Source organism: Rhinopithecus bieti, unplaced genomic scaffold, assembly GCF_001698545.2.
Source record: "Rhinopithecus bieti isolate Rb0 unplaced genomic scaffold, ASM169854v2 scaffold_8307, whole genome shotgun sequence".
Lineage (NCBI taxonomy): Eukaryota > Metazoa > Chordata > Mammalia > Primates > Cercopithecidae > Rhinopithecus > Rhinopithecus bieti.
The window spans coordinates 2,773,643-2,792,394 of NW_016806443.1; the positions used below are offsets into that span (position 1 = coordinate 2,773,643).

The following is an 18,752-nucleotide window of genomic DNA, read 5'->3' on the forward strand; positions in this document are numbered from 1 at the left end:
TTTAATATATATTCAATTATTCAAATTTTCCTACATGCCAGGCACCGTTCTGTTAGTAAGTACAGACGGACAGAAAATAGATCAGTGTAGAGGGAAAAAATGTTATATATCAAGGCATGAAATTCAGAGTGACAAGAATACCACTAATAAGCGTTAGCGTTATCAATACTGAAATGCCACCTCTATTTCTCTTAATAATGTCAAATCCACTTAAACTAAAACTAAACAAAGACCCTGGAGGAATAATGGTCTTTTAACTATAATCAGATATAAAGAAGCACAATGGTACCACAATTTAGTCTAATGTTTGTCTCGCTTTTCCTACTACCACAGTTTAATAAAACAAAGACACAAGCTTAGATTGTTCTAAGAAAGAAGCTAATTATAAAAGCTAACACTTGTTGTGTACTATGAGCCATGCACTTTAAGAAATATTTTATAAGTAATAATTCTTTTAATCTTCATGAGAATTTTCATGAGTAGAGATGCCACTTATTTGGAATGTATCAGTAAAATCCTATGAGTTGTTGAAATATTGAAATATATGTTGATTGGGAAATTGCAGTTTAGTGCCCCTAGCATCTCTCTGACTCCTCCCTTGCATCCCCTCAACATTAGAGACCACTTCTACCTCCTCAATATTAAGCAATTACAATGTTAATTTCTTACATAATAGGTCTCCTGGATTCTATTCCAATGATCTCTCTCTTCTGAAAACAAATCATGTTGTCTGAGCAATGTTACTGGTTCCCCCAAAGAATCTCAGAATGCTGGGGGCTGGGCCCAGCTGGTGGTGGTGGTGGTTGTCTGTACAACCTTAAATATCCACACGGATGGACAATTCTGGGTTCTGTGGCTGGCTGTGGCTTTTAAGAAAGTGACGGCAATTCCAGAATAACCTGCCCAGTTACCAGTATCTATCCCATCAGTTCAGTGCAAACATTCTACTGAGGATGAAGGTACTGGACCCTCCACCTCTTTACTTTGCAGCTGAGGCTACTGCTGACACCTTTAGCATCTGCCTACTCAGCAGATAAGATGAGAACCTTAGTCCACTGCCTGCTTAGGAATAAGCATTAGGGAGAACCAGAGCCAGCTGCCAACTGCAGCATATCCCAATTCACACATTATCAGAGGGTTTGACTTCAATGGTCAATATCATTCTCATTTTACAGAAAAGGAAACTAATGCATAGAAGTCATTACTTAAAATGTAAAGGTCAAAGTCAGGGTCCAAACCCAGACAGGCTGGCACCAGAATCTGTGGTCTTATGTGCCTTTCCTCTGTTCTGCAAGACAGGGCTCACACTACGTCAACATGACACGCCAATGAATGATTTCAATGACAGTCAGTAGTAGAAATATTTAATATATAAAAATGTCAGACAGTATCACACAGAATAGAAAAATGTAATATAATTGCTGTTAGTGTAGCAGAAGCTGAGGGAAAATGAACAATATCATTGATGTTCAGAAAAAAAAATCTGTAGTTATTGAGATTATAAATCAGCTAATGACTATCAATTTAAGAAGGAACATGTTGGAAACATTTGATGCAATTACCTGTGTGAAATCATGGCTGACTCATGGGATCACTTAGCATGTGACAGCTCTACTCAAAACAGTCAGCCAACACTTTCCATATATCAACAATTATTTAGGAATCTTAAGCCTGACTTCATCATTTGTACTGCAACACGCAGTTGTTCCTTCTTCCCAGGAGATATGTTCTAAGACTCCCAGTGGATGACCGAAACTATGGATAGTACCAAACTTTACATAGACAATGATTCTTCAATCTAATAACTGAGAAAACTACTAAGTGACGAATGGGCAGGCAGTGGATACGCTGGACAGAGGGGTGTTTCATATCCCAGGACAGAGTAGGATGGCATAAGATTTCATCACACTACTCAGAACAGCATGCAATTTAAAACATGAATTGTTTATTTCTGGGATTCTCCATTTAATATTTTTGGACTGTGGTTGACCTTGGGTAATTGAAACCTTGGAAAACAAAATCATGGATAAGAGGGGACTACTGTATATAATTCGGTAAGCAGATGTACAATATCATATAGTTTAGTTGGGGAATAAAAAAAGAACATTTAAAAATTATTTAAATATTACTCTCTATGGCTCTATCATTAGTCAAATATTTTTAATATCATCCTTCCTAGAAAATAAGTCAAACACTAGGGCATGGATTGATAAACTAACTTACACAAAATCACCATCATAGAAGAAAATGAGTAATTGTCTCCAAAATATAGCTCTGTGATTTGAGATGTCCAGCACCCTTCTGTCCAGAGTTCTTTTTAGGCCCAATAGAAATGTATTCTACTGCTGCTTAATGATAGTTTGAACAAAGCAAACATCCAAAACACATGTGTGTTGAACTGAATGGAATTATCCATCTAATTTCTTTGACGATTAAATCACATAATTACCATGGAGAAGGGGAGGATCATCAATTGCCTTCATCAATAAGGAAAATAACATTACTATAGAATCATTTATATTTTCTAATCCTTATATCCCAAGTGCTTTAATTTCTCACCCTCTTTTCTTTTGACCATTATTAAGAGCTCCTAACTTGTTGAACTGACATTGGACTCAGGATCCTTAACACTGCAAATGTGAGTGTTGACACATTGTTGTTAAGATAGCAAAGCAAGGCTTCTAACATCATAAAATCTTTTTATTGTTCATCAATAACTTCTGAATTATTCATATACAACTTTAAGCACTGGGCAAGGAAAGGGCTATTACTTACGGGTGTTAAAGTATTGGTAATGCATTATTTCAGGGCTTATATTCAGTATTGTTAGCAAAAATACATAATACAATTGCTTGGCTATTTTCAAACAGCCAGTTGAACTGGGATAAAAGACTACAAATTGGGTTCGGTAAATACTGCTCGGGTGATGGGTGCACCAAAATCTCACAAATCACCACTAAAGAACTTACTCACATAACCAAATACCACCTGTTCCTCAAAAACCTATGGAAATAAAAAATTATATATATATGTATATATATATTTTATAGAGTTTGAAAGGATCTTAGAAATCATAACCCAATCCATCATGGCTTATGACTAAGAAAAAGGAGATCCAGAAAGATTCAACTTAGATGGCTCCAACAAATATTTATTTAAAACTTGTCACATGTCAGGCACTATGCAAATGCCAGGGTATGGTGACCAACAATCTGTGCTCCAGAGACTCTTACCACTTAGTGGAAAAGAAGCAGAGGTATAATTCAAACTAGGGTCAAACTAATTCTAAAGCAAATGTTTTTTCATTTACTAGGTAAACATCTAAATTAGTAGTATTAAGAATTCTTAATTTTTAATTAAGAATATCAAATGGGTTATAGTCAGTGAGTCATGAGTTTCATCTTCAAAATGTCCTTTTAGACTAAGAGTTCCTAAACATTTTGAGAGAAATGAATACCTTTGTAAATGCATTCGGTCAGCGGATATCCATCAATCACATACTCTGTGTTTTGGTGCAATTAATTTAGGACAAAATCTATGAGTGATCTCCCAAAATTTACACTAAAGAAGGGAGACATTCTTTAGACAAGCAAACAGTAGTATGCATAAATTATTACGGTATACAAAGTGCCCTGAAAAGAAAGAACAAGATACTTTGATAAAAAACAATATACTATGTATTTAAAGGTGGTTGTTAAGGAAGACCTCTGCAAAAGACTGGGGTTTGTGTCCCCTCAAAATTTGTATGTTGAAATCCTAAACCCCCATGCAATGGTAATAGGAGGTGAGGTGTTTGAGAGGTGATCAAGTAATGAGGATAAACTCTTCATGGATGCAATCAGGATCCTTATAAAAGACGCAACAGAAAACTCTCTCACCCTCTTTCCTCCACATGAGAACACAATGAGAAGGTGGCAGTCTGCAATCCCAAAGAGGGCCCTCACTACCATGGGACCACGCTGGTACATTGATCTTGGACTTCCAGCCTGCAGAACTGTGAGAAATAATTTTTGTTGCTTATAAGCCACCCAGTCTATGGTATTTCATTACAACAGCCTGAACAGACTAAGACAGTGTCTGAGGGGGATGATATTTGGATTGAGGCCTAACTGTAAGAAACAGTCAAGCAAAGAGATTTTCAGTACAGCAATGAAATACACACATATCCAAAGGTGGGGAATATCTTTGTGTGTGCCTCTCAAACAGAAAGAAAGTCTATATGGGAGCTGGAGGAGGCTGGAAAGGCAGGCAGGGGCCAGACGTGGGCCAAGACAGAGGGTTTGCTTTTGCTCTAAGAGTTATGGAAACCACTGGAGAGTTTTAAGCCGGGGAAAATTATATTAGGTTGGTTCAAAAGTAATTGCGGTTTTTGTCATTACTTTCAATTACTTTTGCACCAACCTCATAATCTAATTTTCATTTTGAAAGATTACTTCTTTAAATCATGGGTGGACTGAAAGTGAAACTGAAGAGTCATGAAGAAGCTATTGCATTGGCCAAAGGGGAGAGGTCACAGTACCTTAGTTTAAGGTGCTGATAACAGAATTGGAGATAATTGGGTGGATTTGAAATATATTTTATAAATAAAATTGAAAGGATGGGCAAATGAATTAGATGTGGGGAGTCTATGAGAGAAGGAATAAACATGACCCCCCAGTTTTCTCAACTGAGAAGCTAGATCAACAGCCACCTCATTTCCTGAGGTGCATAGGATTTTCTTAAATCATTTTTATGGTAATGGGAATAGTCTAGTGTTTGATGTATTATATTTTAGATGACTGTGATACATTCAAAAGACATGCCAAGTGGAACTCCAAGAAAGGCAGACTGGAAATGTAAAGTTAGGAGTTGTCAGCCCACATGGTATTTGAAGCCATGAGACCGGATGAGCTCTTCTAACAGGAGTGGGCAGAGAGAAGAGAACACAGACAAGAACTAACCTCAGAGGAATTTGCAGAGGTTGGGGGAGTAAGTAATGAAAAAGAATAGAAAGGGCTATCCAATGAAGCAAGAAGAAAATTAGGAAAGGGTGATATGGGAAGCCAAGAGAGGAGAGCATTCCAAGAAGGATAGAATATGTAGTATCTTGAATAGTTTTGAGAAGAAAGAACAGAAAAATAAATAACACCTAATACATTTAGCATATAGGAGATCATAGGCAAACTGAAAGCAGCAGCAATTTCAGTAAATGGATAGAGTAGACATCAGATTAGAACAGGTTACAATGACTAGAAAGTGACGTACTGAAAATAATTTATATAGTTAACACTTTCTGGAAGCTTGGCAGTGACTACAAAACTGAGAACTAGAGCAGTAGGTAAGACACAGTTGGTGGCTAAGGAGTGTTTTTGGTTTTTTTTTAAAGATAGAAATTATTAGAGTGTGTTTATGCTGGTAGAAATTATCCAGAAATGGAGGGGGGGGAATGAAAACATATTAAAGGAAGGAATTTCAAGTCCTTGATAAGAAGACAAGGGAGAATATCCAAAACCCTTATGGAAGGTCTAGCTTCAGAGAAGTGGTACAGGCTAATGAAAACCAAAAACATGCTGTATTAGAAAAACTGCACAATTAAAATTGTCTCTCTCTCTTCCCCTGCCTCCACACTGACCTATCGATAGAGAGAGATACATACTGGAGGGCAGAAAGCTAAAGGTAGGTATATGAATCCCCAGGCTGGAAAGTCATAAACTCCATCTTAACATGAAACTATCTCTTCCAGTTTCCTAAATAAAGCACCTCCTTCATTTGAGTTATCACTGAGTTATCTTCTGGCCCACGCTGTCTGCACTCTGGGTGGCACTAAGACACCACAGCCCTATCATTCTCTCCTGCCCTCCTCACCCTGCGCACGGCCCACAACCTTCCTATTGCTGCTGTGCTGCACAAACACAGTGGGAGAAGACAACCGATGAGGACAACTATGTTTTACTCTTTCTACAACCTCCATCCCAACCTACTCTCTTTCCACATTTTTTCTCATCCCTTTGCTTTGTCACTAACAATTAGAGCGTTCATATTCATGTTGTCTTTTTTCATCAACTGTCTTTAAACGTTTGTAATTCTCAGATATCTCCTATCCCCACTCTCCAGTTCATCTATTCCCACAGCTTTTATTACTGTGTAAATATGCTGATGACTCACAATGCCTGACCTCCAGCCCAGTCTTCCTCATAAGCTCCAAACTCATATACCCACTCAACCTTCTATTGGGCATCTCCAGTTGAGGACAACAGGGACACCTCACACTCCATAGTTCTACAACTAAAGTCGTTACCTCCCCACCCCATCCTCACATCAACTCTTTCATACGTCTAATCAGTTTTTCGGTTTTTTTGTTTTGTTTTGTTTTGTTTTGTGTGTGTGTGTAGCAGTAGCTTGGTTTAGTCTGGGCTCCTCTTGTGTCCAAAATTCAATCAGTTACTATATCCTGTCAATTTTGTTTCCTTCAAACTCATATCTACCAACATTATTCTTAGTTCATGTCACCATGATTTCTTGCCTAGATTACTAGCATGGCTTCTGAAAGTTGCCTGTATGTCTCCAACTCTTGAACTGCATGGTATCTCCTCCACACTGCAGCCTGAACAATATTTGGCTTAAAACAGTTTAATGCTCACCTCCCAACTATCCTGATGATAAAACACTCAACTTGCAGCATGGCTTACAGGAACCTTCACGATCCAGCTCTTGCTATCTCAGATCTCATGTCTTACTCAGTACAGTCTCTCATTTGGATTTGCATGCTCTTCCTTTTATCCAGAAGGCTCTCACCACTCACCTCCTAACCACCCTCCTCTCAGCTAACTCAGCTCCTCAGGAGAAGCCCCTTCGCTGACCCCTTTCCTCTCTTTCCTATTTGTTACTACACAGAGCTGATTGGAGGAGTAGACCATCCAGGAAGGTTTCCAAGGAGTAAATCTGTAAGTGGAACTGAACCTCATCTCCCTGAGAAAATACGTTGATCAGAAATCATCTTTACTGGACTTTGTGCTCAGGAGGATATCGTATAAGATGGTAATGTTTAGGAAGCAGTGAGTGACTGCTGGGCAGGCGAAACTACATTCTAGGAGGACAGGTTCTGTTCATTGCGGGCTTTTGTTTCGCTGATTGGGGAGTACAATTTTGAGCCTGGAGCCAAACTGTCCAGAATAACACAGGAAGGCTGAGAACCCTCCCTGCCTTCTCCATCTTTGCCTGAACTGTGCTCACTGTCTCCCCTAAATAAAATGTGAACAAATACGTGCTGTCTCTTCTTGTCATACCTCTGCTTCCCACTAACACATCAGTAACAACTCTTCATTCAAATTTCCTCTTTACCTGTTTATCTTCACGACCAGACTGGAGTGTCAGAGACCAAGAACTGAATATAGTTCTAGCTTATGATGTATTTATTCATTTACTTAACAAACGAAAACATCAAGATTTAGAGAGCTTAGGTGAGATGCCCAAGATCACACAGCATCAAGGCTGGTTTTAAAAGCGGACCATCTGACTCCAGGGTTTATAGGAATAACCAGTTACTGTGCTGCCCCATGAGTCGCTTATACCCACTCCAGATTGGGAAATGCACGTAAAATCAACCAGAAGACATGGCGACAGAGCGAGACTCTGTCTCAAAATACATAAATAAAGTCTATTTATTTCTTACCCCTTCAATTCTATCACTACCGCCTTCCTCTAGTCTCTGGTTCATTCAGTAAGACCTTAACTCCCCAGTACATTTTATGAGACTAAAGTCCAGTGTGCACATGTTGAAAAGACTTGGAGATTTTATTGGTTGTATTTATGGATATGTTAACAAAAAATTGGCGTGCAATGGAGAGAGACAGAATTTATTTTTTATTCTCTGGTGAATATCTATGAAGCCACTGAATCAATGAGAAATCGAAAGTGATACTTGAAATCAAGCTCTGAAATACTCACTTCTCTTGGTGACCTTGAGCCTCCTTCTCGAAATGTTGGTTTACATCTGAAATTAATCTGTCATTCAAAAAGAAAAGTATATTATATTAGAGATAAGCATCAGACTAGACTGAATTACCTGGAAAAAAAAACAGTGACAGATATTGAGACTGAAAAGCAAAACCTTCAAAGAACAAGGAACAATACTCTTCTTAGTCTTTTGAAATCATCGCAGTAGATAATCAACAGAGATCCCAGGTGATTCTGTATCTCCAACCCCTTTCCTTCATTCTCAAGAATGAAATCTAAGTATCTTTAAACAATAATGCTCTTCCACCACAAATATGAGAAACTGAGATAAGAAAGAGCCAGAGGAAAGACATCGGCAGCTGAAACTACCCAGCTGGGTTTCTGATTGTAAAAATAGAAAATATAAACTTGAGATTTTTTTAGTATTATGATGACTATTCAAAGACAAGGGAGTTACTCTTTTTTTTTTTTTTTTTTTTTTTTTTTTGAGATGGAGTCTCGTTCTGTCACCCAGGCTGGAGTGCAGTGGTGCGATCTCAGCTCACTGCAACCTCCGCGTCCTGGATTCAAGCAATTCTCGCGATTCTCCTGCCTCAGCCTCCTGAGCAGCTGGGATTATAGGTGCGTGCCACCACATCTGGCTAATTTTTTGTATTTTTAGTAGAGACGGGGTTTCACCATGTTAGCCAGGATGGTCTCCATCTCCTGACCTTGTGATCTGCTCGCCTCGGCCTCCAAAGTGCTGGGATTACAGGCATGAGCCACCATGCCCAGCCCAGAGTTATTCTTTATAAAAGGATTCAGCATTGCTTTTCTTTTAGATGTGGAGGTCTCCTAGTAGGCACATTGACATCTTGGTTAGCTACTCCATAAAGTGAAAGGAGCAAAAGAATGAAGGCAGAGATGAGTAAGTGAAGGTGGGGCAGAAAAGAAAATATTAAGATAACATGTTGGTAGTCATTGCCACAAGACATCAGCTAGGCTCAACTGGTCATGTCAGTGAAACTAAATGAATGTCATGGGGGACTAAAATATTTCAATGCTTTTACTCATGACAGCTCAAGAACATAGACAATACACAGAGAAACACACATAAAAATGGAGTAGGAAGTGTGAAAGGAAAAAGGATGACAGGCAACTCACTACTGGAGCCTCTTCCATCCCCTAAATAACAAACAAATGGACTTTGCCAAATCCACTTATTCTGGAGGTACAACACCACCAGGTTGTCACTTCCAGTCCCACCCACACATTTGAGCAGCAACAGGAGGAGCACTGCCCAGCAGACTGAGAGCCGGCTTCCAGCTTGGCTCACTCCCTTGCAGGCACTTTGAGAAGAAGTAAACCACACGAGTCAGATATATGTGAACAACAATTATAAAAAGTTTACAGAACTTCCCCCTTCTTAAACAACTTGTGGAAGAGCCTATGGGTGAATAGTAATGCTTGAACTGAGATGATATAATAAGAGAATCAGTGCACACCAGGCTTTTCCATAACTGTTATTCCATTTCCCGAGTCAACGTAAAATGATATCAAATTACACTTCAGCAAACAAGAGAGTGAATGATCCTAAAACATTATCTTTCCATTGTTAATCTGGCAATAATGTTGGACTTCCAGCTTTTTTTTAAGGGCACTGTTTTCAAAAAGTTGCAACTAGAAAGTTACATTGGGCCTCCGAAGACCAAATATTTGCAATGTAACAAAACTGCAGCAGGGGGCGCGCTCTTACCTTTTCTAACTGCTCAATGCAGGCGGTGTGGACCACGATTTTACAGACTGCACACTTTCTCCTGAGAGCTGATTTCTATAACATTCAATTCAAAAGACAAGAAAGAAATGTTAACAGTCTGTTCTGAAGAGTTCCCTAGTATTAAAGTGGGCATATATAATATATATATAAATACAGCAAATATTGTAATTATTTCTATTTCAAAGCAAATTTAAAACTTCATCTTAAATATTAAATAAACTTTATCAACAGTCTCTCCACTCACCAAATAACTCCATATCTGCATGACTTAGGGTGGGCTAGATTGTCTCTTCAAATAATAATAATAGCTCGAATATTTTGAGCATATAATAAGAACCAGCTCTTTATTCTGTCATTTCTAAGTTTCAGCACCTTACAACGTAGGCATTATTCTCTTCCATTTTCAAATATTTTCTACATTATCACTCAAGTAGCTAAGGGGCAAGACCAACATCCAAACTTAGATCTAAGTTGAAAACAGGCATTCTTTCCCTATTGCAAAAGTGTCTAGATTTCCAGGGGCCAGGCATTTTAGGCTTCTATCCCAGGCATGAGTCTAGACTAAGTTACTTGGGTTTCTGCCCAAATCTTCCAGAAGGAAAAGAAGGCAAGTTCAGCTTTCACACCCAGGAAACAATAATAAGAATAGCAACAAAAGCAGGAAAAGCTGCTAAAAGGAATATAGTATTTGCTATGTGCTCTTATAAGCACTTCACAAATGGTAGTTCACCTAACCCTCACAACCCTATAAAACAGGTTCTATTCTTAATTCCATTTTACTGATGAGAAAACTGCCCAAGGTCAGCGAATTAAGGCACAGCAGGGCCAGGTGGTCTGGCTTCAGAGCTCATGCTTATAAGCATTACACAAGTTGGCCTCTCTGACAGTCAATACTAGTTTAAAATTATAATACAATAAAATTTTTTTAAGTTTATCTTTTTCTCTAATGATGAAAAATGGACTGCATGGAGAGAGATGAATGAGCGGAATCTACATTTCATGACTGCCAGTGTCGTGCACGATCTAAGATAGGAAAGTTCAGCCCTCTCTACAAAGGACAGACTGGAAGGAGGATTTGCATGAATAATTTCTGTGTTTGAGCCTGAAAGTAACGTACTATAACTAAGCCTATCTATCAAATGGTCTATCAAAGCATCCAAGTGTGAAAGGCCCTGAGTTACTGTCCTTAAGGAAGATACTCTTAGAGATTGCTGGCAACCTCCCCCTTCCGAGGAGTGGTTTCCCTGCTGAGGTATAATTTTTGAGTCAATTGTGTCAGGTAGGTGAGAAGAAATAAAGTATTGCTGCAGCCAGAGGAGACTCCAGTCTCCTGGAGGAGCTGCAAACCACCACCTTGGAGGGGTAGGATCAGGAAAGAAACTGCAGCCTCATAGGTCTTGGACAGCTGAATTCATTCAACATGGGGTATTTACACATTATCAGCCACCTACAAAGAAGCTAAAACACTGCAGTACCACTGCCATGAAACTTGTAGAAGAAATCCACTGACTGAGATGCCTTTACTCTGCTTGCGGATGCTTTTATCACTCTCGGATTTCCTCTTCCTGAGGGAAGAACATGGTGTAGCACATGAAATAAGTTTGACAATTGCTTTTGCACATAACAATGATAAAAGAAACCAAAGCATCTAGCTACACTACTGAACAGTGTCTTATTCTACTACTAAAAAGGAAAAGAAGAAGAGAAAAGAAGGAGGGGAGGAACAACAACAAAACATGAAACAGTAATTGTAGTAGCACAGCAGTAGCAATCAAAAGAACAATCAGAAAATTCTATTTTGCTCTACAGGGTAGAGCACCCATAAGCAAATGATGGTTTCCCTTCTGTTTCCTATGGATATCCCGGTGCCAATCACTGCTTTGGCACCACCTGCAGAAAATGCATGGGGCATTTGAGTCACATTGCTAATCAGAGTTACAGTGACACTAAGGAAACTGGAGTTGATTCCAGTCTATTCATTTCCCATGAAACTCCTAGCAAATTACTTTGTGGATAAGCAAAGCAATATTACCACAGGTAGGCAACCACTTACGGGCTGTGATTTAAGGATGCCTGAAAAGCCTCCCTCCTTGGCAATAACTCCGTCCTAGTCTAGCTTCATGCTTGACACTATGCTCTGCATTAAGTTCTATGGAGTTCCAGGGATTTCTTAGGCTCCTACAAAAGTCACTGAGGATGGGAGGAGGGAACGGAGAAAACTCAGGAAGCCTCATGCAGTCAATGAAATGGAATGCCTCCTCCTTTCTTTGTTTTACAAATCAAGATTCTGAGTCAAAATATCTTTTGAACAAGGGATCTGGGCTAGAGGAATTTGAGAACCAGTGAGTTAAGATATGTTATCTCTCAGCTTTCTGGAACGTCATGTAAATGCACTAACATTCATATGGAATAACTGAAGTGCAATGTTCTGCAGATGATAATATATGGAGTTGAGTGCTGTGAGTTATAAAACTGATTTTAACTGAACTATATTGGATTTTAAAAGATCCTCTTAAAATATATTACATACTTATGTGCCTTTTGAGGCAGAATATATAGACCATATTCTAAATTTTTCTTCATAAAGACTACAACATGATGCACTGTACTACACAGAACAGTCATTTTTCTCTTTCCCGTCCTTCTGTTTGGGTAGAGCTCCTTTTGCATCAGTGTCGCTGTCTTTTGTTGCTCTCAATTTCCTAAATGGCAGCTTCTTAACAGCTTTTAATCTGAGAAATCAGATAATTACAGTTTACAACCATATGTAAAATTAAGTAAATAAATTCTGAGTAAAGGTCCAAGGCCTTTTGCCATAGTAGCAAAGTAAATAGATTTGTAGTTCCTTAATTGATGGAAACTGTTTTAGCAAATCTGAAATTTTGACCACTGACTTTGTGGTGTATGACTACGTTTCAAGTGGTTAAAGTTATTTGAAGTAGCTGGATAATAAGCTTCTGAACAGAAATTGCCCAAAACACATAGAATTTTGTGCTTAGTTAAGTTGCAATTTTTTATTTTGAAGTTCCCAGCTATATACAAAGGTAAGATGCAGGAATCTGGACATTCTAAACACTATAAATATTCACTTTTCCCCAAATAACTTATATGAGCCAGTGCTTCCTTCTCTATGAAAGGTGATAAATTAAACCAAGAAAAGTCACTTAAAAGCATTCAGTAGGGGCTGGGTGCGGTGGCTCACGCCTGTAATCCCAGCACTTTGGGAGGCAGAGGCAGGCGGAACACGAGGTCAGGAGATCTAGACCATCCTGGGTAACATGGTGAAACCCTGTCTCTACTAAAAATACAAAAAAATTAGCCAGGCCTGGTGGTGGGCGCCTGTAGTACCAGCTACTTGGGAGGCTGAGGCAGGAGAATGGTGTGAACCCGGGAGGCGGAGCTTGCAGTGAGCCAAGATCGTGCCACTGCACTCCAGCCTGGGTGACAGAGTGAGACTCGGTCTCAAAAAAGAAGCATTCAGTAGGTAAGCTCTTATTCCTCACATTGGGACATAGTTGTTACAGAACCTAGCACAAAAACATAATTTAAACAAATAAATATTGCCTAGAACATGAAACATGTTTAAAAATTAAAATTATTTAAAAAACAGTAATTTGCTCTCATCAATGAATTTAAAGGCCAATTGAGCTTACTGCCTTAAATATCAAATAGCACCTAAGCACCTTTACTAAGGGTTCCCTGATTTTGCTGGTGTTAATATTCAAAAGAAACTTATTTGTAGGTGTGTGGTACAGGGTGGGCAGAGTGGGGAACATATCTGTTTAAACTAAGACACTATGGAACACAGTATAGATCACATTCCATTATACTACGCTGTTCTAATGAAAACATGAGCAACATTTACTTAAATAATAACACAATAAAACATATGCTCGGTTTTAGGATGGTGGGCAGGATCTCACCAGTAGCCACACAGTGGTTATAAGAGAAAACACATCCTACATATTTCCCATGTTGCAGGCGCTGCTGGCACTCAAAGTAGTGACAGCTCTCCACCAATCTTCAGCTCATAGCAGGCATGAGAGAAAAACCATCACAGCTTTAGACCACTGGAGCAGGGAATGGGGACTGAGGAGGACAGAGGGATCAGTGGCAGGCAGTGGTAGAGAGTATACAATTGTCCCTAATAAAGAGATTAACATTGAATCCTATCCCACCCAACTACATCCCTTACCTAAGTGCCTGATCTATAAGTACCAAGAAAGCTGTTTTTTTTTTTTTTTTCTTCCTTTGAGCAAGATGTGTGATTTCCGCTAAGTAACAATGAATATCTGGTGGGAGTTGAGAGAGTTTGATAGAGAAAAAGAGGAAAGGAAGGAAGGGAAAGATGATGAAAAATAAAGAAGAAGAAGAGAGAAGGGGAAAAGATGGGAAAGGGTAGGAGAGAAGAGGGAGGAGGGGGAGGAAAGGAGAAGGCGGTGGGTCCTTCAGGGCCTGGGGTTATCTACTTTCACAGACCTATGTTTTATAAAAGGATTGGGGCCTTTTTGCTGTCCAAGGTAAGTAAAATTAAGTATCTGTCATTCCCAATTGTCAGAAGTTTGACACCCAAGAAGCAGGTACAACAAGGCTGGCTGTCCGTTTCTGAATAAGGCACATGGTAAGTCTTATTTCTCCTTGCAGTGGGGCCAACTGCACTGCCTGCTGACCACATAGCTTCTGCTGCAGTCCTAAGATCTCCCACTGCGCTTGCCCACCTCTACAGGTGGAATCATCAGAGATGGGACATGGGGAAGGCAGTGGGAAAAGAGCAACCAGCATGGCAACTGTTCTTAGTCTCCCCATCTCAGAAGAGCTCAGAGACCAGAGGCTGCTGCAGGACCAAAAACACCAGGGCAAAGTCTGAGCTTATGACACCTTACTCCAGAATTCCCGGACCTAATGCAAGGAATCACCAGCTATGAGGCCACAGTGAGCAAAGGGATGACAGCCAGGAAAGGGGCTTCAGACAGAAACCAACAATGCTGTGAGTGTATAAGGGGGCAGATGGGGACATGCTGGGGAAAGGGCCAGAGTAGGGCCACATGGTGAGAAGCCAGGAAGAAGGACAGAGGAGGTGGCTGGGCAGGGCCTATCCCCAGATGCCTCCCAGCTTTCTCCCCCATGTTTTCTCTACCCCTTAGCCTCCTAGATGGGAAGATTCACCCTGAGGACTAGAAATAGAGGGAAGGCTGAAAATCAGGCAAAGGGAAAACTGCAAGAGAGGCCAAGGGAGTGCTCTCCTCCTCCCCCTTCTCCTTCCCTTTTAGAACACAAAGCCCACTCCACAGCAGCACTTTGGAGATGGGTAGGAAGGAGGGGCCATGCAGCCCTGGCAGGGCTGTCCTTTCCTCCTCTTAAATGGTGGGGCTAATGGAATGCTTAGGAAAGTGGAGGGGAGGAGCCGTCCTAAGCTCTTAGCATGTCAGGAATCTGGGGTCCTTTCAACAGGCATTGCCTCTCTGGCAACATACACAAGAACATTGTTGCTGTATAATCCAAGGTAAATGAAAACAAGAGTTCTTTGATTTATTTAAAAACCTAATTAGAAGAAATGACAAGCATACCTGGCAAGTTCTACTTCTCTGGGGAGTCTGGGATGCAATCTATAAATTGGCATTAGGAAAAATGAAGAATGACATTATCTGAAAGTTCCATTAATATGATTTCAGGGCCAAAGCCTGACCTCCACTATCACTCATGCAGTCTTCTCTTTTTCTTCAAGAGAATATAGAACATTTTGGACAAGCCAGGAGGGTGGCTAGCTGAAGTTCCAGCACACTCCTTTTATCCTCAGTATATCATTCATTCTGTCTATGACAACATGATCTCATGATTCCAGACCAACGAGCAAAGATGCCACATGTCCGGAGGAGTCTGTGACCCGAGTGGAAACTCAGACCTCTCTTTAGAGGTTCAATTGCAGAGAGACCTCACTCCATGTTAAAAGGTCCTAGCCCAGACCCTGCGTAGTGCTGGCCCATGTTGGAAGGCAGGCCTTCATTTTTCAAGACCCCATGGGTTTGTGCAACGTGATCTGTGGACAGACAAGGACCTGGTAAGGGCTGAAACCTTCTGAGACAGCCCCCAACAATCAACACCCTTGATAAGGGATGATGCCAAAAGTACCTCAGAATATCTGGAAGAAAAGCAGCAGGAACAACAAGAAGTTGGGTTGGAGACTCTTACAAAGGATACATCAAAATACTCATGCAATGCTCAGATATACACCAATACTCCTGAATCTGTAGATGCCAGGTATCTGGAATCATGACGGTTTGAGGTATCCTACAGAAGAGAAGTTTCCATATGGCTGAGACAATCTGTTACTGCTGACTTTTCCAGAATCTATTTATGGAAATTTAGTTCACCAATTATTTTCACCATCACTATGTGTATAAGACTATGTGAGTGCTGTACAGGATATAAACAGAAGGAAGCTTCTGTCCTTGGAAGAGCTGGCAAGCTACTTCAGGAGACAAGAGGGACTTGGAAGAAAAGGCTATTAACAGGCGAGAGCCACACATGGCTACATGCTCAACAACAGCTCAGACAAGAAAAGCCATCATCTAGAGGAGGGCAAAGTCTGAGGCTGAACCAGTAAAAAGGGTCTAGCAAAGAACGCAAATTCTTGAATTTAGGCTTAAAATGCGTACATTCAAAAAAAATCAAAGGCATTCCAGCAGGAAAAAGATCCAAAGTCTCTTTATGTAGTAGGCACCGATGCCTCTGAAAAGGCATGGAGACCTGCTTTGGCATGTCCACTGCGGGACAATTCCTGGGCTCCTGGGTGTCTATGTACAGGAGTCACTGGGCTCAAGGCTGGTGGTTGAGTGTGGAGGTTTGAACAGTGTGTCTGGGGGTTGCCAGCAGGTAGAGTAGGATGCCCTCAAACCTGGGAAGCAGGTACACTGGCTGTGTTAAGAAGCCAGAGGAGCCGTCTCATGAGGAGCTGCAAGAGAAGGGGAAACAGAACTACTCCCCAGAAACCACGGGGTTCAAAATTACAGCTACAGAGAGGTGGAGATTTCTCTGTGTTTCCATGCTGCTATATTCCAGCACCGAGAACACTGCCTGACACAGTTATTCTGAAAGGAAAAGGGGAGGGAAGAAAGGAGAAAGGACTTCCGGCATAGGGCTGTCTCCCCACTTAACCCCTCAACCAGCCCAGGTCTGAAAAATTGCTGGCTTTAGGAAACATAAGGAGACAAAACCCCCACCAGGACACAGACATTCTCGCAATGAGCAATTCCAAAAGCAACAGTAATGAGGCACCTTCAAAGTGTTTGAGGAATGGAAGCCTTCTGCCCACAATAGGGAAAAAATAGTGCAGCCAGGTGCGATGACTCACGCCTGTCATCCCAGCACTTTAGGAGGCCGAGGTGGGAAGATTACATGAGGCCGGGAGTTCGAGACCAGCCTGGCCAACATGTCAAAAGCCTGTCTCTACTAAAAATATAAACAATCAGCCGGACATGGTGGCGGGCACCTGTAATCCCAGCTACCGAGGAGGCTGAGGCATGAGAATCACTTGAACCTGGGAGGTGGAGGTAGCAGTGAACTGAGATTGTGCCACTGCACTCCAGCCTTGGTGACAGAGCAAGACTGTCTCAAAAAAAAGAAAAAAGAAAAAGAGAGCATAGAGGCCGCATGACAATCATAGCTGAACAACTATAATATTTTTGTGAGCACAAATCAGATATCTTCTGAGGACCCACAGGACTCTCTGATGGAAGGGCTATTTTGCAGAAGACTGAGGTCTTACACAGACTGCGTAGAGTTAAAAACAGTTGCATCTGTATTACTGTGGCTCATGTGATGCCACCTGTGTCTACAAGTTAGTTAAACCTTGGAATATTTATTTGGGAACAGTTGCAGGAGTGGAGAGAAAACAGACAGAACCAGGGATTATAGACATGAGCCACTGTGCCCAGCCCTGGAAAACTGTTTTGATCTCATAGAACTTATATTCTCCTGCGAGAGACGGACAACAAACAAGAGAGATAAGTATAGTATATAATATATTGACAGAAATAAGTACTGAAAAGAAAACTAAAGAGAGAAAGGGAGGTAAGAAATATCAGGAGTAGGAGAAAATTGAAGTTGTAGACAGGTTGGCCAGGGAAGGTTTCACTGAACATTTTGACAACCACCCAAAGGAAGCGAGAGAGTTCACCACGTGGATATCCGAGGGAGAAGCACTCTAGGCAAAGGGCACAGCCAGTGCGAAGCTCAGAGGCATGAAGATGTCTGGATGCTAAGGAGTGGCAGGGGCCAGAGCGGGGAAGTGGAGATGAGGCCAGATGATAATAGCAGGCCAGATCATGGTGTGTTGCAGGTCGTGGTTAAGACGCCGGCCTTTTTTTTTTTTTTTTTTTTCTGAAAGAGAATAAGAAATTCAAAGGCCACAGTGATAATTTCCCATATGAGGTGATGAGGGCCTGACCTGAAGTGAAAGAATGAAACAAAAAGGAAAGGCAGAGACGCACGACTCGTTGACAGCACACAGCCCTCTTCCTAGCCCCACACTGGGTTCCCCGAAGGTCAGCGCGAATTCCTCATACTTCGTCCTTAAGTCTTTCAGTAGAATCAGCAGCAGCTCCGGAGGGCTTCAAACCTACCCCTTGGTCAGCCTTGTTGTTCATGTGTATGCTGGGCTGACTGCACACCTGACAGTCTCATGCTGTGTTATGGTCGGAATTGCCTCTCGAGGGCCGCAGGAAAACTCACTTGATGCTCTTCTAACAGTGTGTTTTGTTCTGTTCTGAGGAGCACATTATCACAAGCACTCTGCATATGAAGTGTTTATGTTTATGTTCTTAGCACCTCCCCCAAGTAACCTCAGATGTGCAGGAAGGTTCTAGATGCTGGGCTGAACCCCACCTAGGCAGGGTCAATTCCATGACCTCCGGAGAGACCTACTGGGAGAAAGAAGAGCAGTGCCTGTGTGTTGTTGTTTGAACCTGAAATAAAAAGTTGTCTATTTCCCACATAGCTATTGTATTTTATATTTTTCATCTGTAGAGAAAGAAAACCAAAATCTTACAGCCGAAAGCCAAGG

At 41.0% G+C, this 18,752-nt stretch overlaps 1 protein-coding gene across 1 annotated transcript in view; it reads right to left on the reverse strand.

The window, feature by feature from the left end:
• The window catches only part of DGKI (diacylglycerol kinase iota), a 382,898-nt gene that overhangs the window by 267,608 nt on the left and 96,538 nt on the right, over positions 1-18,752 (reverse strand). The window contains exons 4-5 of the mRNA XM_017876519.1: positions 9,671-9,745; positions 7,927-7,983 (exon numbers count right to left, since the gene is read on the reverse strand). Coding sequence (XP_017732008.1) covers positions 7,927-7,983; positions 9,671-9,745 — 132 coding nt within the window. The remainder of the gene's footprint in view (positions 1-7,926; positions 7,984-9,670; positions 9,746-18,752) is intronic.